The sequence below is a fragment of the Paroedura picta genome, chromosome 7 (genome assembly GCF_049243985.1).
Source record: "Paroedura picta isolate Pp20150507F chromosome 7, Ppicta_v3.0, whole genome shotgun sequence".
Taxonomy (NCBI): Eukaryota; Metazoa; Chordata; class Lepidosauria; order Squamata; family Gekkonidae; genus Paroedura; species Paroedura picta.
Window position 1 is genome coordinate 122,320,871 of NC_135375.1, and position 20,219 is coordinate 122,341,089.

A 20,219-nucleotide genomic window follows, 5' to 3' on the forward strand; every position below is an offset into this window, starting at 1 on the left:
ACACTCACAGAGACCAGGAAGAGGTTCTGGGTGCTGATGTCACCCGGAAGTGATGTCGGCATGCTGGGGTGACACTCTGGTTTGGGTGCAATATTCTATGATATATTACTGTCATTGCCATAGTGTTTTCCCAAAAGCAGAGCTTGCCCCTCCCATCACCTGTGTCTCCGACATGCCAACATCACTTCCGGGTGAGGTCAGCATGCCGGATGCTCTTCCGGGGTTGGCGTTAGTGCGGGGACCCCCTTCAGGGCAGTGATGTCAACGCGTCCAGAAACTCCCGTAGAGCTGGCAGAGAGGGCCTTCCTCCAGCATTACAGAGGCAACTAGCCACCCTGCTACTTCTTCAAGAATCACTCGTCCACTCTAGGCCACGAATCTGCTCGTTTATATGACAGTTCAGTTCCCAGGGGTATCAATTCAAATGGAAGTCTCACATTTAATTTTTCACTTTTGCCCTCATCTTTTCTGTCCGGGAGACTTCAAGGTGGCTTACAAACACCAGTTTAAATCCCAGAAATGAATTGATCAAAAGCGCCATCTAGTGTTAAGGCCGCAGAATCCAGTGAAGCCGACCTGCCCACCCTGCCACCTCCTTTCGACTATTTCAGGGATGGCCAAATTGTGGCTCATGGGAATTGTAGTCCATGGACATATGGAGAGCTACCTTTTGGCCACCCCTGGACTAGCTGCACCACACAGGGGTTTACTCGTGTGTCAGATCCGATCCTTTCATCCCAAAAATGCTTGCACCAAGTGCTGCCAGTCAGTGAAAGGACAGCACGGGTTCCATAGAGCACGACATTATTTCTGAGGTGGGAAAGAGAACTTGAAAGCGTCCTTTGCTTCAAATTTGTCTGGCCAAAGAGGTTTTACTTCGTTTCTGAAGTGCTGGGGAAACAAGACATGTGAAATGCCACATGCAATTCCATGTGCAATACAAGTCCCATGTGCGGTGGTGACTTCATCATGCCCTATTCAGTGATGGGAGAGGAGAGAAATTTGTTTTCTCTCTCTACACCGATATACAGAGGGCACCTGGAGGGGGAAGAGATGCTTGCAGCTAAGGGTGCCAACTCCAGCTTTAACAATTCTGGAGATTTTGGGGGGGAGCTTGGGGAGGACGGAATTTAGAAAGGGGAGTTATGTGAGGTCATAGAGCAGGGGTAGTCAAACTGCGGCCCTCCAGATGTCCATGGACTACAATTCCCATGAGCCACAATTTGGCCATCCCTGAAATAGTCGAAAGGAGGTGGCATTCGCTGGCAGGAGGTGGCATTCGCTGGCAGGGGCTCATGGGAATTGTAGTCCATGGACATCTGGAGGGCCGCAGTTTGACTACCCCTTTCATAGAGTCTCCATCTTCCAAAGCTGCAATTGCTTCTGGGTAAACTGTCTGTGGTCTGGAGATCAGGAGTAATCTTGGGAGAACTCCAGGTCCCACCCGGAGGTTGGCAACCCTACTTGAAGCTGTGAGAGTGGCCTTCCTGCTGGGAGCTCCCCTCCCCTACACACACACACACACACGCACACATACATACATACATACAAAAGGGATGGGGGCATGAGGAGGGCCAAAAACCATCCCCCGAGCTGCGGTCCCCTAAAATCGAAGTGACAATAGTGGGGGGAGGGGACTGAGAAGACCACCCACATGGCCAACCCTAATTGTCTGAACTGGCTTTGTATTTAAACAGGAAGAAGCTAATTATACCGTTCTGCTGACCACCAAGGTTGCCATCTCATTGCTGGAGGCTGGACGTCCCAGTTCGGTAGGGGATCGCTCTAACGCTAGTTTCCACGGTTTTTTTCACAGTTTCTCTGAAATGCTATAAAAGAAATCTGCAGCAGTTGCAACGCAAGCCCAGTCTCCAGCTGAGGCGGAGGCCTGAGCATTGTCCAAGAGAGTGCTGCCCCCTGGGAATATTGGCTAAAAAATAAGGAAGAACAATCCCTTGGGAAGTTCTTCTGAGCAAACCCTTGCTCGTTTGCTTACTTACTTAAATATATTCTTTCCCCCCCCTGCTTTCCCCCAAAACTCCTAGGGGTTTATAAGCATAAAGGCAATACAAGGCATTACAAATACAGCAGCAGCATCGAGAATCTCTAACTCTCAACATGGCCAAATCTGTGGATACTTAAATCTGGAGTTTGGCCCCAGGAGCAGACAAAAGCAGACCTTTCTGCAAATCTGGGGAGAAGAAAAATGCCCTAGTTTGCAGAAAAAACTGGAATATAAAAAAAATAATGGGTTATTTTACAACCTCCAAAATAACAGAAGCGGTGCCTGTAGCTTTAAGAAACAAATGTTCTGGCAGTGTCAGGAACCACCCGCCACACCCTAGAATTTCGCCACCCTTTTTCTCCTCTGGTGGCCAACCAGGCTCCTGGGAGTGTAGACACCCACCCACCCAGGACACACCGCAAGGAGATAGCTAGCTCCAGGGATAAGGGCTGGCTGCCCCACGCTGGTACCTGCGGTCTTCAGCCATCAAGAACCTCAGCATCTTGTTTAAGAAAGGACAGCAGATTCCTCAGCTTCCCAAGAAGCTGGAAGTGCCGAGCCATACGGTGGCTTCCAATGCCTTTGGGCCGACTTCATCGCTGAGAGACACATCTGAGACATATCAAGGAACCCCCATTATCCTGCCTATGAACGGACACAGGGGGTGGTCAAAAGATTGCTGAAATCCAGGTAGCAACCCCATATAGTAACTGGGACGTTATTTTAGAACTGAACACCTGAATTGCCCTGGGGGACTTGGCCTTGTTGTGCCCAGAGGCTGAGACACACAAACAAACAAATCAGCTCTGGGCTGATCCTGCGTTGAGCAGGGGGTTGGACTAGGTGGCCTGTATGGCCCCTTCCAACTCTGTGATTCTGTGAAACGCTTTGTTTCCAAAATGTCTAGTCATCAGGATGCCATGAGCAATGCCCCAAACAGGATGTCTCTCTTTGATGTGCAAGTACCCTGAGGACCTTGGTTCCTCCGTGACTGAGTCATCTCCTTGGCTTTAGTACCCTGTGGTGCAACGATGCCTCTCTTGCTTGGACGCGGCTTCAGCCAGGGGGGTGGAATTCGCCTACGAAAGGGCTCTCCTGGCCTATATGTACAGCTTAGCTGAGGACGAGGAACGTCAGCAGAATTTCTTGGAGGCCTTGAAAAGCTCTGCCACTCAAACAGGTAAGTAAGCCAGGCTGTGTCCACCAGGGTTTCATGCCAAGGGGGGGAGTGGCTGTTAGACAACCACTTTCGGAGGACTTGGGACCCACTTTGGGGCCTGGAAAGCACTGCCCTGGAGGGGAGGGGCAGGCACCGAGAGCAGGGTCCCACCCCTCCTCCTTGCTGATCTCTCGTGCGTTCCCAGGAGACCTGCTTTACTGGGAAAGGGAGAGCCGGCCGGCAGCGGAAGCCTTCCCCTCCTTCTACCCTCGCGCCTCGTCTGCGGACATCGAGATAACCGGCTATGCCTTGCTGGCCTTCCTCAGCCAGCCCAGCGTGTCCCAGGAGGAGCTGACTTTTGCCTCGCGGGTTGTCCGCTGGATCGTCCGGCAGCAGAATTCCTACGGGGGCTTTGCTTCAACTCAGGTGAGGGCGGTTCTGTGGCTCCGCAGCAGTGGGGCCGGAAAGCAGGCCCGGCATCAGCATCCCGTGGGGTGGACAGTTCTTCTTCTTCTTCTTCAAAAGTCAACGGGAGAAAAAAAAAGCCTTATCAGACCGTGAATGTGTGCAATGCTTCCCCAAGTAACCTTAGCAAAGTCTATGCATGCAGGACTGGAGGTCTTTACAGCAGGACAGACAGCAGAGGAGGGAGACCCCCGGCCATGAGGCCACGTTGAGGGGGGGGGGGAATGGGAGCCAGTGTCATTACCTCGTAGGGGGCTTTGGCTTCCAATGAGGAACCCCTTCCACCCGGGCCCTCCCACCTACCCGTTCAGAAATCCCTCCCAAGCCTTGCTCGTTGTGCTCCCCTGCAGTAGGGTTGCCAACCTCCAGGTGAGACCTGAAGATCTCCTGGAATTACAAGCAATCGTTGTCAGGGTTAATAATTCTCCCCCTGCATGTGCATTGCACTGAGCTCCCTGGAGGAGAAAAGGAGGCATGTCAGCCACAATGACAAAGTCTTTATTGGCATATATGAAAAAGTGCAATATAAGTGAGCAATATACAGACGGTCTCAGTGCAGTATGGACAAAGTCGACAAAAGCAGGTATCAGGCTCTAAAGTGTGATTTCATTGCAAGTTGTCCCCTGCAAAAACCTGGGATGATTCTGCACTTACTTTTTTTTTCTGGTATAGATCCTGATGAATTCTGATGAATTTGAACACGGGTCCTCCTCTATTCCCTACCACCACCACCAAATGAAACAGAAAGTGTTCTGCACTTGATTGGGGAAGCTCAGAGTGGGGATGGGAGTCAAGTGCAGCAGGAGCCTCTTTCTTTTCTTGAATGGGGGGGAGAGGATTGGAGACAGCAAAGCAGAGGGAAATAACAAGAGGCAAATCTCTGCCGAGAGAAATTTGGGCTTCTGGAGCGCAGTCACTTTAAGTGAAGCCTTGCAACCGGGAACCAGGAAGAATTTGAACTGACACCCTGGCCAGTCAGGGAAGACTGCTTTGCTACCAGGCAAGGAGAAAGGAGTTAATTCACAAAAAGCAGAAGTCTGCACATTTACTGATTTTCAAATATCAAAGGGTTTTCAAATATCAAGGCCACTTCACGATATCGGAAGGTCCGCGCATGCGCGTTTGCGCCGGCACCTGCGCTTCCCTCTCCCCCCCCCCCCCCCCGCAGAAAGAAGTTTGCCGGGCCGCAAGCTAATCGGCTGCTTTGGCGGCCGATTTGCTTCCGGCCTGGGAAGTTTCTCACTGCGGGGGGGCGGGGGCGGGGGGGGGGAGAGGGAGGCGTGGCCCGCAGCCCGGTAGTTGGGAACCACTGGTGTAGATGATTTATTCGAACTGGGGGTAGGTAAAAAGCCCTGTGCAGACTACACCCTGGATGCACCCTGGGAGAATAAGAATTCTGCCGCTTTCTAATGCAGGTTTGTTCTTTGCTCTGCAGGATACGTATGTTGCACTCCAAGCTTTAGCCCACTATGGAGTCCGCACCTTCACTAAAGATGCCCAGAATATCATAGAAATCAGCAGTGCCAAGAAAAATTTCCAGGGCCAGTTCCAGGTGAACAGCAGAAACCGCGTGCTGCTGCAGCAGGTCGCCTTGCCCAGCGTCCCCGGCAACTACAGCGTAGAAGTGAAGGGCTCCGGATGCACCTACGTGCAGGTAAACGGCACCCCCTGCACGCCCTGTCGTTTGGCAGCCATGTAGGCCACTTAGCCCCGGCCTCTCCTGCATCCGTGTGCTTCTCTCTTTCAGACCACCCTGAAGTACAACGTCATTCTGCCCTCGCAGGCCTCTGGGTTTTCTCTGGCCGTGCAGACAAGAAATGCTTCCTGCACGGGCAACTTCCTTCCACGGTTTCACCTTGACGTGACAGCCAGGTAAGGCCCCCTTGATGAGGAAGGTCTGTGCGTCGAGGGGAGGGGGGAGCAGAAAGGAACCACACAGATAAGGTCTCCAGGAGTACAGAGGAACACCCCAACATGCTGACATTGCTTAGAAGCGACATCAGGACCTCAGGGGCAATCCTCTGGCTTTTGGGTAAAACTCTATGGTAGAATTAGCTTCTAACCATGGAGCATTGCCCAAAAACCAGAGAGCCAGCCTTGCCCCAATGTCACTTCAGGGTCATGTCAGAACGTTATGGCATTATTCAGTTTGGTGTGTCCAGAAGGTGTGTCCGGAAAGCGGGGGACCCCCGCCCAGTCCTGCAAACCTGGCGATCTTTGGTCCACTCTGCTGCCTTGTCCTTAGGGATGCCAGCCTCCAGAACCCACTTGAAGCTACACCAACACAGTAGATAACTACGCTTGACTCACTTCCTTTGACGGAGACAAGAAGAGGCAGGCTGAGGAAGAGTCCTCGAAAGAGGCTTTTACCCAGAACTCTGTCTTCTGAACTTTCATTATTCGGCCGCTATTCTTTATCTACCGGGGCGGCACCACCCAAGTATTTTGTCAGGGGAGCAATGAGAAGTCACTTGTCCAACTGGAACCGTGCAAAGAGCCGCTTGGGAAACGTGTTACATCCCGACTTAATATATGATTATGGGGCATGTTACAGCTCCTAATATACACAGAGTTGGGGTATGCCTAACACAGTGTTGCATTTTGCTTTGCCTTTGACGTTTTAGCACTGTGCACTTCCCTTGTTGTTTAGCCCCCGGGTGGCAGAGGGAATTCTTCCCCAGTTCCAGCTAACCTGCAGGAGACAGAGGCCAGTCCCCCTGGAGGAAACGGCCAGGTTGGAAACGGGATTCTACGGCATTCTACCCCCTTGAAGCCCCTCCCTCCCCTAGCCCCTCCCTCCGCAGGCTCCACCCCCAAATCTCCAGGTATTTCCGAGCCCTACTCATGCTGTGAATTGAGCCAGGCCCTCGGTTAGAGGGAGGCCCCAGGCACTTCTGCTACTCCTTGTGTCTCCGAGGGAGTCCACCTGACCAGCAGGGACTGGAGGCCACAGACCAAGGGCTTGGTCCCTGCGGACTATGGCAGAGCAGAATTGCCAAGGAGAGTTGCCAGCTCTGGGCTGAGAAATTCCTGGAGATTTGGGGATGGAGACTGGAGAGGGCAGGGTTTGAGGAGGGGAATGACCTCAGCGAGGGATAATGCCATAGAGTGCCCCCTCCAAGGCAGCTGTGCGACCTCTGTCAACTGGAGACCAGTTGTGATCCCGGGAGATCTCCTGGCCCCATCTGAAGGTTTGCAAACCTGAGACTTCGGCAGTACACTGGGAATCCCAGACTTACTGCAGGTTCATGCATCTTTAACCTAATTGGGAGACCTTCCCAGTGAGCCCCCCTCCTTCGTTCACTGCTGCGAAATGGAGGAAATGTGCAGGGAATAGCCCCCCCCCCACACACACACACACTTCTGACCCACTCGCAATGTTCTAATATCCACCGGAAACTTGATCTGGGGCACAAAAACTTGGAAATATCCATCATCATCATCATTATTAAATTTATTTCCAACCACTCCCAAGACCAGCTCATGGCGGGTTACAAAATGTCCAATAAAAACCCCAATAAAGCCCCATTAAAAAGCAGGATGACAAAATCATACAACAAAATTGGAACAAACATGGTGGTAATTACTCGATCTCCCACCCCCCCAACCAGCTTCTAGTAAGGGCTGGGAAAAGGGGCCAAAGAGAGCCAATGGCCTAACCGCTGCCTAACACCGGAGGAAACATCATCTCCCAGTCCCAGGCTAGCGACCCCAGTTCTGCCTAGGAAATATGGGCCACACTCCCAGGACACTCCACCGCTCCAGTGTGCATCTTGCAGCTTTTGGCTCTGACCAGAATACAAAGAGAACCTATCCCCCCCTTCTTGTTCCAGCTACACCGGAAAGCGCAACGTCTCCAACATGGCCATCATTGACATCAAAATGCTGTCTGGATTTGTCCCCGTGGAATCATCTCTAGAGCGGGTAAGAAGTGCAACTCAGATATTCTAGAGGGAAGTCGAGACAACAGCCATGTCCAAATGGCTGCCTAAACACCGGAATTAAGAATGACAACCAAAGGCGATGTAGGAAGTTTGGCCCTTCCCTCCGCTATCTGGGTCAGACAGCATTCCCAGATCTTAGGCCAATAAGAAAAGTGGGCCATGCACTTGGGTGCACTGAGAGCAGCTTGTAGAATCATAGAACCATAGAGTTGGAAGGGGCCATGCAAGCCATCTAGTCCAACCCCCTGCTCAACGCAGGATCAGCCCTAAGCATCCTAAAGCATCCAAGAAAAGTGTGTATCCAACCATTGCTTGAAGACTGCCAGTTGTCTCCCCAACTGTATGGACCTGTAGTTCCAGGAAGCAGGATAGTTTATTTTGCGTATGTCTGTGTGGGTTTGTGCAGGTCTACCTGATCTCTCATTTGGACCCCACTTTTGGTCCTGGAGGGCTGGGCACCACTTAAACTGGAGTTCCCAGGTATGAACGTAAGGCTGCCCTCCTCCAGGTGGGACCTGGGGATCCCCTGGAATTGCAGCTCATTTCCAGATTATGAAGGTCAGCTCCCCTGGAGAACTTGGATGCCTTGGAGGGCAATCTCCATAGCACTGCATTCCGCAGGGGTCCCTGTCCTACAGGGGATCTGGCAATCCTATATGAATGGCAGCATCTTGAAGTAGCTTGCTGTGTGCAGCATTTACCCTCCTGCAAGTAGCATCTATCTGAGGTTCCTCTGAAGCAGTCAACAAAGAGGGAAGTACAGGGCAGTGCAATAAAAATCAAAGACAGATCCTGTCCATTTGGCATACAACATCAACGTAATAAATTGTAGAATCGAAAGGTCCGTTGCCAGAACCTTTTATTCTTCAACCCGCCTCTCCACAGTGATGTAATTTTCTTTCAAGGTACATTGCAAATTGCCACTGGCTGCAGCCTAATTTTCAATCACTGTATGTACATAAACATAGATTAAGTACATAAGGATTGATTCGAATGAGTAGCCCTGTTGGTCTGAAGTATCACAATAAAATCAGAGTCCAGTAAAATCAGACTCTACATAGATCTCCTTCAGATTACAATTTCTAGTCATTCCGCAGCTCATATCTGCCACAAAGATAAGCATTTAATTATATCTCACCAACTTACGAACATCGAAAGGCTAAAAGCTCAAAAGTATTCCAGAAATTGGAGTGTGAAGATCTATTTAAATACAATTAATTGAAAATTAGCCTGAAACCAGTGGCAATTTGCAATGTATCTTGAAAGAAAATCACATCACTTTTGAGAGGTGGGTTGAAGAATAAAAGATTTTAGCAACAGACCTTTCGATACTACAGTTTATGATGTTGATGTTATATGCCAACGGTACAGGATCTTTTTTGATTTATATTGTTCCTTTGGAGCCACCATTTTACCCAGGGGATCTGATCTCTGGAAATCAGTTGTAATTCTGGGAGATCTCCAGCCCCCCCCCCAGATGTTGGCAAGCTTATGTAGCATTTTACAGAGAAGTTCAGCAATGAGTTGAAATGTCCTGTTCCAGGTGCTGAAGGGGAGACACACAATAAGAAACCTTGAGTTTTCTGCATAGAACTCTCCTTTACACACAAACAGAGAGAGAGAGAGATCTGAGCTGCAGGAATTAATCCTAGAGCCTTCCTAAAGCTACGCAAACACAACAATTATGAATGTGTCACAATGTTACAGAAAGCGCATTTTTCTCCCCACATTGATACCATTTGACATGTTGGCAGAGAAATGTACATAGCCAGGCTGCACAGCCTGATTAAACAGTAGATAAGTGTTTATTCAGGAATTACCATAGATAGTAAAGAAGAGAGGCAGAGATAGGTTCCAAACTGCATCACTAGCTGAGAGAGCAGGTAAGACTGAGTACGGGGCAGTTTCTAAGAAAGAGAAGCCATCATGAATAACACTTAGCAGGAGAGAAAGTCCTCACACACACACACACACACCCCATCCCATCTAATTGACTTCTTGCTGTCCCCTTCAGGGTCTTCTTCTCTTCTTTGTATCCCAGTCACTGCCTATTTCCAGCATAACACCACAATGCTCTCTCTTGTACCTAAAGACATGCCTCTTCCTCCTTTTATTCTCCTCAAGCTTCAGAGCCAAGTCATGCGCAGAGAAAAGAAGAATGACCACGTGCTGTTTTATCTGAAGAACGTAAGTTTGGCGTGGAAGCATTACTCAGTTTGTAGCACCGTCATAATCTCAGAAGAGGCTCTCTGAGAACTTCCGTCTTCCTTTTCTCAGGTCTCATCGAAGGCCATCACTTTAACGTTCATCGTAGAAGAAAGCCATCCAGTATCCAACATCCGACCAGCTCAAGTTAACATCTATGATTATTATGAAACCGGTAGGGATCGATCACAATCTGCTCAATAAGCAGTAGTCTGTAGGCAGACTCTTCATGCAGAGCGGGAGAGGGAGAGATTTCTGAGGAGGGTCTTTGTATTAATAGGGCAATCACTCTCTTCTTCTACTTAAAGATGGGTGGGAATTCCCTCTCTCCACCTTATGTGACCTGAATGGGCCAGGCTAGTATCAAGACTCATGATCCCATGAGGGGTGGTGTTTGAAAAGCACTATGCATCTATTATTAGATGTATAAGTGTTTAAACAGAGAAATATTAATGTAAAAAAAAAACTTAGTGGGCATTGTGGGACCTTTAAAACATGGAGAATGGGAATTGACAGGTGGAAGAGAGTCACGTATAAGGCACCTTGCTCTCTTCCGCCATTTCCAGCAGCACTTGTAGAGGGAGAGAAGTGCGAAAAGGTGGCAGACTAGAGCAAGATAGGAAAAAGTTGAGGAGGGGCTGGGAGGTGCGATGATGTTTAGCACTATGCCATTCAGCTGGCGTAACGCTATTTTTGCCAATGTGCGGAAATGTCCTGATTGTTACTAATGCTCCTCTCCTAAAGACCTCTTGTTTAGATTGCCTGTCCTAACCTGCAGTTGGCCCCCTTCCTTAACACCTTAAGAGGGAAATCTGTCCTGACCCCCATGCTGTGCTGTGGAGGGAATCAAGCGACATCTGATTAACGGCGGTGTCTTCTTTTTCCATCTCCCTTGCTAGATGAATCTGCCTTGGCTGAATACAACACCGCCTGCCCCCAGAATGCCTCTTAAGACCAATGGACAGAAAGGTAATACAAAGGGAATTAAGAGTAGAAGGGGGCCATCATTACAGGAATGCTAGAAGCAGGAGCTATTTAACCATTGAAACACTTTGATCTGATGGAGGCCATTAAAATGCCTTGGGAAGCTTTTATGCAGTCATGGTTCTGCTTTCTTTGAAGCTTTATGACTGTCATCTTGGCCAAATGTCAGGTTATATGCAGTGTCCAGCCACAATTGCTAGTGGTCATATGTCCCCTTCTGGGAGTGGTGGGGAGAACAGTGACAAAACAAATGCTAGCTCAGCTATTTTTTCCTTTCCCACTGTGTCAAGCGAGCATTTATTTATGTACTTTTTTCAGCAGGAAAATCACCGTGTGTTTCATCTGATTCAGCAAGACCTGCAAACAACCCTAAGGAGTCATAAAGAAAGGCAGAATCCTTTTTATTTTTAACCTGGTACCAGCTGTGAAGACCTTGAACTCCTCATTTCAAGAATAAAACATGTTATGAGTCGTACAGGACCCTCCTACAGTCTGGGTAGTTCTTCTCTTTGTCCGTGGGGCTTTCTTTACTATGACCGTTTATGCACTGGGAACTTCACTGCCCCAGCTCCCGTGCAGAAGCAAAAATCGGGGGCCATTGAGGTGCACTGGGCCAAATTCCTCCCCCGTATGGGTGCAGGAAGAGGTGGGGCAACCTGCCACAACTAAAACTCCAGCTTGCAGCCCGGCATGAAACCTCCAGTGCATAAACGGTCCATCTGATGCATTGGGACATTCATTCGTTTGGGGAAATGGGAAGCTTTTGTTTCTGGGGTCTATTTAATATGGTTGCAGTTAGTCACAAAATGGCAGCTGGGTTAGGGGAAACCGTCAGTAGCTTGCAAATTGTGCAGACATGACAACATTTCAGATCTAATCTGTCTGTACTGTTCAGGTGGGGAAACTTAACCTCTGCTGTTTCCTCCAAAGCAAACCATGGAGGAACAGACCTGCTTTGGCATGGAGGCCCTATTATATTCTGCCTTTTCCACTACCCTACTTACTGTCTCTGATAACTCACTGCCACCACCTGATCTTTCTAAGGAATTACCCACTGAGAAGGTCAGAACTCCCAACTTCCCTTCCAAATCCTGAGGCCTTGCCTCTGTGTCACTTCCTGGTCACCAAACTGCCTTGTGCATCCCGGAGGAATAGCTTCTTGCCAACTGACTGCCTTCCCCCGGTGCTATTTTTATAGTAGCGTATCCGAAATGGTGCAGGTCTGTGTGGTAGAGAAAACCACTACCAGCATCCAAAGTTTAAAAGTATTTATGAAAGAGAAAATGTTCACAACCATTCTTTTAACACAGCACCAGATTGAGCAAGGGATCCAAAAGAAATGGGTAAAACACAATCCCCTCTGTGTATGCTCTATCAGATGCTAAAATGTCATGTGGTCCTGCACTACATGACATGGTTCTTAGGGAAAGCAAACCAAAGTCCCAGGAGCCACCGGGCTCTACTCAGGTATCCCTTCCTGGCTCTCAGCACACAGAGTAGTCTGTTTCCAGGCAGTAGAATGTCCTTCATCGTGCTATTTCCTATTTTGCATGTTATGGCTCTTGGGAGTAGTTCTTTTGGCCACCAGGTGTAAAAATGTAGATCTTGCTTTGTTCTAGCTGTCCTTTGAAGATAAAAGACCTCCTGCTGTGAGAATAGCTTATGGCAGGAAGATGGCACGTGAGTGGGGGAAGAGGGCTGGTTGTATGTACCCTAATAGAATCATAGAATTATAGAGTTGGAAGGGGCCACACAGGCCATCTAGTCCCACCTCCTGCTCAGTGCAGGATCATAGAATCATAGAATCATAGAATCATAGAATCATAGAGTTGGAAGGGGCCACACAGGCCATCTAGTCCAACCCCCTGCTCAACGCAGGATCAGCCCAAAGCATCCTAAAGCATCCAAGAAAAGTGTGTATCCAACCTTTGCTTGAAGACTGCCAGTGATACTCGCCAAGCCGATCATTTTCAGCAGCAGAATCTTTCATGATACTTCCAGATGTACCCTCTTAGACACAATAAACCATTTTGAACTCTTTTCTATGAAGAATGTCTCAGTTGTCTTGTCTCCTGCGTGAGAGTAGCCTTGGATCGTGACAATAGGGCAGGTTCTTTCAGTTTAGGAAGTTACAGATCTCTCCAGAGTTTCCATCACCTTGAAGCTTTCTCCGGCTCTTCAGGCAATCACAGTGTCGATGGCATCCTCCCCCAGTTAAGACTTTTGTCTGCTCTGATGGCCTCACCAACAAAGACCCCTCCTCCGGGCTCCCGGGGACTTTTATCATATCTGTTTCTCCACTCCTGACCAGGTCATGCTGGTCAGAGAAGCTTTTCCTGAAGATTCTAGAAATGTCCTTGAAAATCTCTGTCCCCTGCTTGGAGGGGGGGCTGCACCCGCCGAATGTCTCTCGCTAGACCTATTAGCACTCCTTAAGAGGTAGCTGAGGTGAACCTGGAACACCACTGGCTGACTTCCTCTTCCCTGCCTGTTCTCGGCCCAGAGAGAGAGATAACTTTGAAGGATTTGCTCATTTCGGACCTCTATAAATAATGCCTTTCCTTACATAAACTATCTTCCCTCACCTTCCCACCCCCATTGTTAGCTGGTGTGCAAGCGAAAAAACACTATTACCTGGAAGAGGCAAATAACAACTTCAGTGCAGTTACCTAAAATGGATTTGTCTCCTGAATATATCATGGGGGGGATTCACAATTTTAGGAGACTTGCTGTGCTGGAGGGGCAACAAGCGAGATTCTTCCGCCTGTATATACAAGGGAGGATGATCCTTGCCAGAAATCTCTGGCGGAGGCAAACTTTGAAATTAATCCAAAAGGATCTTATTGAAAAAGAAAACAAAAGTCCCTAATATACTTTCACTCTATATAAACGAAGCAAGAACACAAGAAGTCAGAAAAGTGTTGGGAGGGTGCATGGTGCAGGGAGCTGGACTAGATGACCCTGGAGATCCCTGCCCACTCTTACGATTCTAAGAAAATTGATATTTTTAATCCGTGAAGAGAGAAGCAGCCACACAGACCAGCATGCAAGGCTCGGTGCATGTTGTGGATCCAGGAACAGCACACGCAAGACTAGGTCCAGGGTGGTGTGTAAATATCCCAAAATGTATCCTAAGGCCAAGCCTGGGAAAGCCCCTAAAACAATGTGCTTGAATCAATTACTGGCTTGAAATAAAGAAATGGAGACTTGCAAATGGTTTCAGCAGGTTTGTAGCAAAGAAACCTTGATTGAGTTCAAGGGAAACCTCCTGAGTGAGAGCATTCAGCAAGGGTTTTCTCGGGCAGCAGCAGCATTTGCATGCACAGAGGAATAGGTGTTGGGGTATGGCAGAGCCACTGTGCTAAAACAGGCCTGACTATCTGATGAACATGGATACAGAACGGCTGAGGCAGATTACTTAATCCAGGAAGAAATTAGGTATCCCCTGTGCAAGCACGGAGTCATGTCTGACCCTTGGGGTGGCGCCCTCCAGCGTTTTTATGGCAGACTCAATACGGGGTGGTTTGCCAGTGCCTTCCCCAGTCATTACCGTTTACCCCCCAGCAAGCTGGGTACTCATTTCACCGACCTCGGAAGGATGGAAGGCTGAGTCAACCTTGAGCCGGCTGCTGGGATCGAACTCCCAGCCTCATAGGCAAAGCTTTCAGACGGCTGCCTTACCACTCTGCGCCACAAGAGGCTCTCAAGGAAGAAATTAGGGATGGAATAACTCCAGGGGCTGAGATAGTACTGAGGGCTTTCTGAGAAGACCAGCAAACTGCCAAGATCTAAAGATGCTTTTGCTTGAGGTGTTCTGGAGGATTTTGAGATCCTTTTGGAGAGAGCTACTCTGTCCTATTTCTGGCAAACAAACATGCCTGCCCAAGCTCCGTGGCCCAGGCATATCTTGATAAGCTGTACCAGAAATATTAGTAGAAAGGGAGGCTCGTGGGCAAACCTCCCCCTTGCATACGGGGAGGGGCCCTGAGGTCCTAACAGCGCAGGGGGGAAGAGTCGATGGCATCCTCCTTTCCTGGCTTGAGTTCATGTGTCCTCCTGGGGAGAAGGAGAGGTGAGTAGGAAAAGATGCTGGGGCTGTCGCTTTCCCCTCTGGATCAAAACAGAGTCCCTGGGCATGTGGCCACCTGCTTTGTATGAAAGGGAAAGAGGAGGAAAGCTGACACAGAAACTGTAAAGGGAAGGAAACGTTTGATTCCAGTAGCACTGAAGAGGAGAAACAGAGCTTAGCTTTTTTCAACCTTTTGATCATGGAGTAACCCCTGAAATATTCTTCAGGATTCAAGTAAGCCCAGAAGTGATGGCAGCTGTCTACACCTCCCTGCCATACTCCCAAAAGTCACGTGTTTACACTGCGCAAGGCATCACTCATAAAGTAAAAATGTTGTCAAATAAGCAGTTTCATTTTTATGTGGGCAATACCTTGCCTGGGCTAAACAAGGAAGCATTCATCTCAGGGGAAATGATCTGTGTGATTTGGAGATCACTTGTAATTTTGGGAGATCTCCAGGTACCACCAGGAGGTTGGCAATTCTAACAAGACCTAAGAATCTATTTTCCCAGAGTCAGAAATGGCTGTCAGGGCAGGGGGAAACCTGGGAAGAAAGGAATCCTTGTGCAGGCTGTGGATAGTCCTGGATACACGTGTAGTAGCTCTTGGCTAGGGATGCCAGCCTCCAGGTGGGACCTGGGGATCCTCTGAAATTACAGCTCCTCTCCAGGCTATATGGGTCAATAATATGGGTTAAACTGCCCCAAGCCCATTATGCCAGGAGGGGCCGTTATATAAATCCCCCTTTCCCAAGACCCTAATAGAGGTAATAATATAATTTGATTTGATTTGATTAATAATTTAATTTGGAAGGTTAAATTGTTATCAACTGCTATTAATGTATCTTCATCACATGTGTATGCGTGTTGTTACCCAACCTGAGAAAACCGGAAAGGGCAGGCTAAAAAATACAATTATTATTTATTATTGTTGTTGTTATATAAATAGTTGGCAACCATACATCACATTTCTAAAATACATTGAAAGACACAAAAAAATGAGATGTTTTCAAAGATGCCATTCAGCATTGTTTCATGATAAATATCAGGCCGGTTCTAATTTTTAAAAAATCCACAACAGCAGGTATTAATTTTTGTAGCTGGATTTGATTTCTTCAATACTGTTGGGGAACTGCATGAGTGTGCGTGGCGTTGCAAAATCCGGTAGAGTCCCTAGTTTATCCGGAAAGGACCACTGGCAAAAATGCCCCTGGGAACTCCCCGCCTTTCCTGGTGGGGGGGGTTACCAGTTGGGCAAGCAGTGCTTCATGCTTAGCGCATGGGAGGGAGAGGGCCAGAAGAGTTACAGCCGGGAGCTAGGCATGGACTCCAGCTGCTGGCTTCTGGTGCTCTCAAGTCTCTCCAAGTCACAGATGACTTACGATGACCTCGTAGGGTCCTTGGTGGTCACCCATCCAAGTCCTAAACAGAGCCGACCCTGCTTGGCTTCCAAGATCCGACAGGAACCACCGGCCCTGAGACATCCATGTCTGGGCTATTCACTCTCACACCAGTGTGGTGTGACAGCCGATGTGGTGTAGTAGTTAAGAGTGGTGACTCTGATCTGGAGATGAGCGTTCGCGGGCAGGGGCTCATGGGAATTGTAGTCCATGAACATCTGGAGGACCACAGGTTGACTACCCCTGCCCTGGATGATCTCTTGTTCAAATCCCAGCAGTGGCCAACCCTGCTTAACTTCCAAGCTCTGATATCCAGGGTCATCTGAGCCCCACACTTTTGCCCTGCGGCCATTTCTGCTGCATACAAAATATCCTTTCCCCTGTTGGTGAAGCTGGAGATGGTGCAAAATGGAGAGCGCGTGCTGAAGAAGCACGCACGCACGCACACGAGACCTTATACCCAGAACTAAGCTTTGTTAGCCTGAAAGGTGCCACTGGACTTGTTTGGGGTTTACCAAAGGACTTTCAAGTGACCCCGGAGCCACGGGGAAGAAGAAAGGTGGATGGATGCAGGTCCCAAACCAGAACAAGCTGTTCTTCTCCTAGGTCCAGCCCAACCGGTTTCAAAATTGTGTCTCGCAGACCTTTCCGGTCACTGGGCGATTGCTCAGCGCCAGTCACGCAAGATGAGCCCCTGTCTATTGGATGTCCTCCATGCATCTTACGCCTTCTCTCTTTATCTGCCATCTTCTTTCGGCCACAACCTCTAGAGAGCAGGCACCCCAGGGCCCTCAGAGGGGGTTTCCCCTCTGCTTCTTGCCCCACAATCCCGACAGACTGTGCTAAGAACAACACGGGGGAAAGTCTGGGGGTTTGGCAATCGAAAGGTACCGCTTCCAGCCCATGTTTCAAGTCTGCTTGCAGAGGGCTTCCCGGATGGATTTTACCCCAGATGTGAAAGCCGCCCTTCAGCACTCGGTTCAAGCCAGAATGAGACTGGTGTTACGCATGGCAGGATCCCTGACTTATGCCTTGGCACACTGTACTCCTTAACCAATAGCGCAGCACGACAGTCTAGACTTGGGAGCAAGCTAGACACAGGACAGACCAAGTCACTCTGGCAGGGCAATGTCAGAGCAGACTCCATCTTGAGAACCAGGACAAGCCCAGGCTTGTTCTCAGCTACAGGTTTGGAAATCCAGATGCCTCCATGCCCTACTCTCGACCCCCCCCCCCCATTGTACTACTGATAGAGTGATTTGGTTCTAGCCAGTATGCCCCAGGGACCCTGGGCATATCTCTTTGTCTCTTGACTTAAGCCTGTCTGCCAGGGGAATCTCTTCCCCAAACACTTACAGCTAGCCCCATTGACACCCTGCAGCCATCCGGCTTAAGCCCATTAACTCTTTGTCTAGAGCCATTAACACCCATCTCCTGTCCTGGCAAGGACATTTCCCAATGCAGTGACCCTGAGAAGACCCCATCACATGCACACCGCATGTCCACCCACCTGCACCCCTCCTGTCCGATCACCTACACCGCCCACGCCCCAGTCCTAGGTCCCCTCCCCTTTGGGACCCCATAAAAACAGTGGCCCGAGACCGTCACTATGAGTTTTTCCATCTTGGGACACTTGGAAATCTCCCTTCACGCAGGACGTGTCGCTGCTCTCTTGCCTCTCTACTCGACGGAAGGTCACTATACTGAACCTCTTGTCCCCACTCTATTACTTTCCCTATCTGACTGTATGTTAGCGTGTTAGTGTATTTTATACTTTTTATTGTTTTTCTTACTTTAATAAAGACTGTTATCTTTGCAACGTATTGACTTGTCCACCTTGAGTCCTTTCACGGGTGTAATTTACCTCGTAGACATTGGTAACGATCGTATAATGCTAAGTTACCCAACCTCTCACAAAGCTAAGCCAGTTGTTCCCCACAACTTGAACCCGCATGTCACAGGACGCGTGGGAGAGCATTTCGGGTAACACTGGCTTCAAGGTGCCCGTGTCTGTCCGTTTAGGCACACCTGATTAGAAGTCCGCACTCCTAACCACGACACCAAGCTGGCTCCACTGAGCAGTGGAAACAAGTTGGAGTTTCAACAGCAGCTTTAAGGCCAATCAAGTTTTATTCAAAGTGGAAGCCCTCATGCGCATGGACATGAAAGCGCATAAAGATGTATATGATCTGAAGAGAAAGCAAAGTATACCTTGAACAAAACTTGAATAATGTAACCTCCAGATCCTTCATGGGCCTACCCTTGACCCTAATCCAGAATTTACAGCTGGTCCAAAATGCTGTCATGTGGGTCTTCACTAGGACACTGTGGAGGGCCCCTATAAGACCGGTATTGTGGCCCCTACATTGGTTCCCAGCACAGTTCTGGGTTCACTTCAAGGTTGTGGTTCTAACCTTTAAGGCCATACGCTATCTGGGCCCAGCATGTCTGAAGGACCACCAGTCCATGTCCCCTGGAGAGCACTACATTCAGCGGCTGCAAATTGCCTGGTTGTCCCCAGCCGTAAAGAAGGCCTAGCGGCCTCGACCGGGGCCAGGGCAGGTGGGATGAGCTCCCCGAGAACATCAGGGCTCTCACAGAACTGGCAGAGTTCCACAGAGCCTGCCAGATGGCGTTCTTCTGCCATGCCTTTGGTTGAGGCCAGTTTGGGCAAGTGAGTATACTATTATCAAGGGCCTCCCCCACTGCAGTCCAGATGGTTCTTCCCGCCTGCTACACATGAGAACAGCATAGGGATGGCGCCAATGGCTGGATGGTTTTTAACTGGTTTCATTATTTTAATCTTGATGTATTTATTAAATGCTGTAAACCACCCCAGGATGGCAGATCTGATAGAGACTATAAATCTATTAATAAACAAATGAACAAACAAACAAACAACAGTTGCCTAAATAGTTGCTACTAGGGAAGCTCTTTTGCCCTTTAGGAATTTTTCTTCCCCTTGTTACTAGCTGGGGGGAAATGGCAGATTTTTTCATCTCTCCAGCCTCAGAGTATTTGAGCTAAATCATTCTGGGTCCTGGAAGAACCTTGACATGAAAGCCACCGCCATGGAAAATGGAAGAGGTAACTTTGGGCAAAAGGAGGAAAGAGTGGTGGTAAAATAATCTTGGGGTGCTAATTTGCTGTGATGAAGCAACTAGGGGTCATATGAAGGTCAAGACTTTATCATTTTTGCTCTTGAACTCTCACGCGGGGATACACATTGAGTGCTCGGACTCGGATTCTGTTCTTCAAGCGCTTGGTGCCGTGCAGTTTGAGAATAAGAATCGAGGCTACAGGTGGGCAGGTAAAGTGGGAAACAGCTGAACTTGAATTGCCACTGAGATTTCAGCTAAAGTGAAACATGAAGCAATTCTGGAAAACGTTTGTCCTGTAAAACATCTGAGTAATCTTTAAGGATGTCAAAAGGAATTTCCATAAGAGAGACGTACAAGATTTCTCAAAGATGTTCTGCATAGATTGTTGCTGGGTTTCAGCTAAACTAAAAATTGTCATGAACAAGAGTTATTTGCTGGAGAGCCAGATCAACTTTCAGTTAAGGAGACATTTACAGGATGCACAGGAGTTGCTGTTATTGTATCTCAGCCTGCCTTGAGCAACAGCCTAGGACAGGGACCTAGTTTAGAAAGGGATCCTTCTCTAATCCACAGATCCTGTCAGCACCAAGTCAAGGAAACCCTTCCCAAAATATCTACACCAAATGGATCAGACGGTGCTTCTCCTACTTTTGACAAGATGCCTACATGCAAATCATAGGGTTGCTAGCTCTGGGTTGGGAAATTGGGGGGCGCAGCCTGAGGAGAGCGTGGTCCAGGGAGGGGAGGGACTTCAGTGGGGCAAAAGGCCCTAAAGAACATCTTCCACAGAGGCTATTCTCTCCAGGTGAACTGAACTGTTTTGTCTGGAGATCAGCTGTAATGCCAGGAGATTCTCCTGCTACCATCTGGAGGTTGGCAGCCGAGCAT

The 20,219-nt window shown here is 48.8% G+C and overlaps 1 protein-coding gene across 1 annotated transcript in view; it reads left to right on the plus strand.

The window, feature by feature from the left end:
• Positions 1-11,252, plus strand: part of LOC143841643 (ovostatin-like) — a 61,042-nt gene extending 49,790 nt beyond the window's left edge. Inside the window, exons 28-37 of the mRNA XM_077346259.1 lie at positions 1,698-1,772; positions 3,020-3,185; positions 3,370-3,590; positions 5,065-5,283; positions 5,377-5,501; positions 7,463-7,553; positions 9,698-9,760; positions 9,851-9,953; positions 10,678-10,747; positions 11,081-11,252. Coding sequence (XP_077202374.1) covers positions 1,698-1,772; positions 3,020-3,185; positions 3,370-3,590; positions 5,065-5,283; positions 5,377-5,501; positions 7,463-7,553; positions 9,698-9,760; positions 9,851-9,953; positions 10,678-10,730 — 1,116 coding nt within the window. The 3' untranslated portion in view covers positions 10,731-10,747; positions 11,081-11,252. The remainder of the gene's footprint in view (positions 1-1,697; positions 1,773-3,019; positions 3,186-3,369; positions 3,591-5,064; positions 5,284-5,376; positions 5,502-7,462; positions 7,554-9,697; positions 9,761-9,850; positions 9,954-10,677; positions 10,748-11,080) is intronic.
• Positions 11,253-20,219: the final 8,967 nt, after the last annotated feature.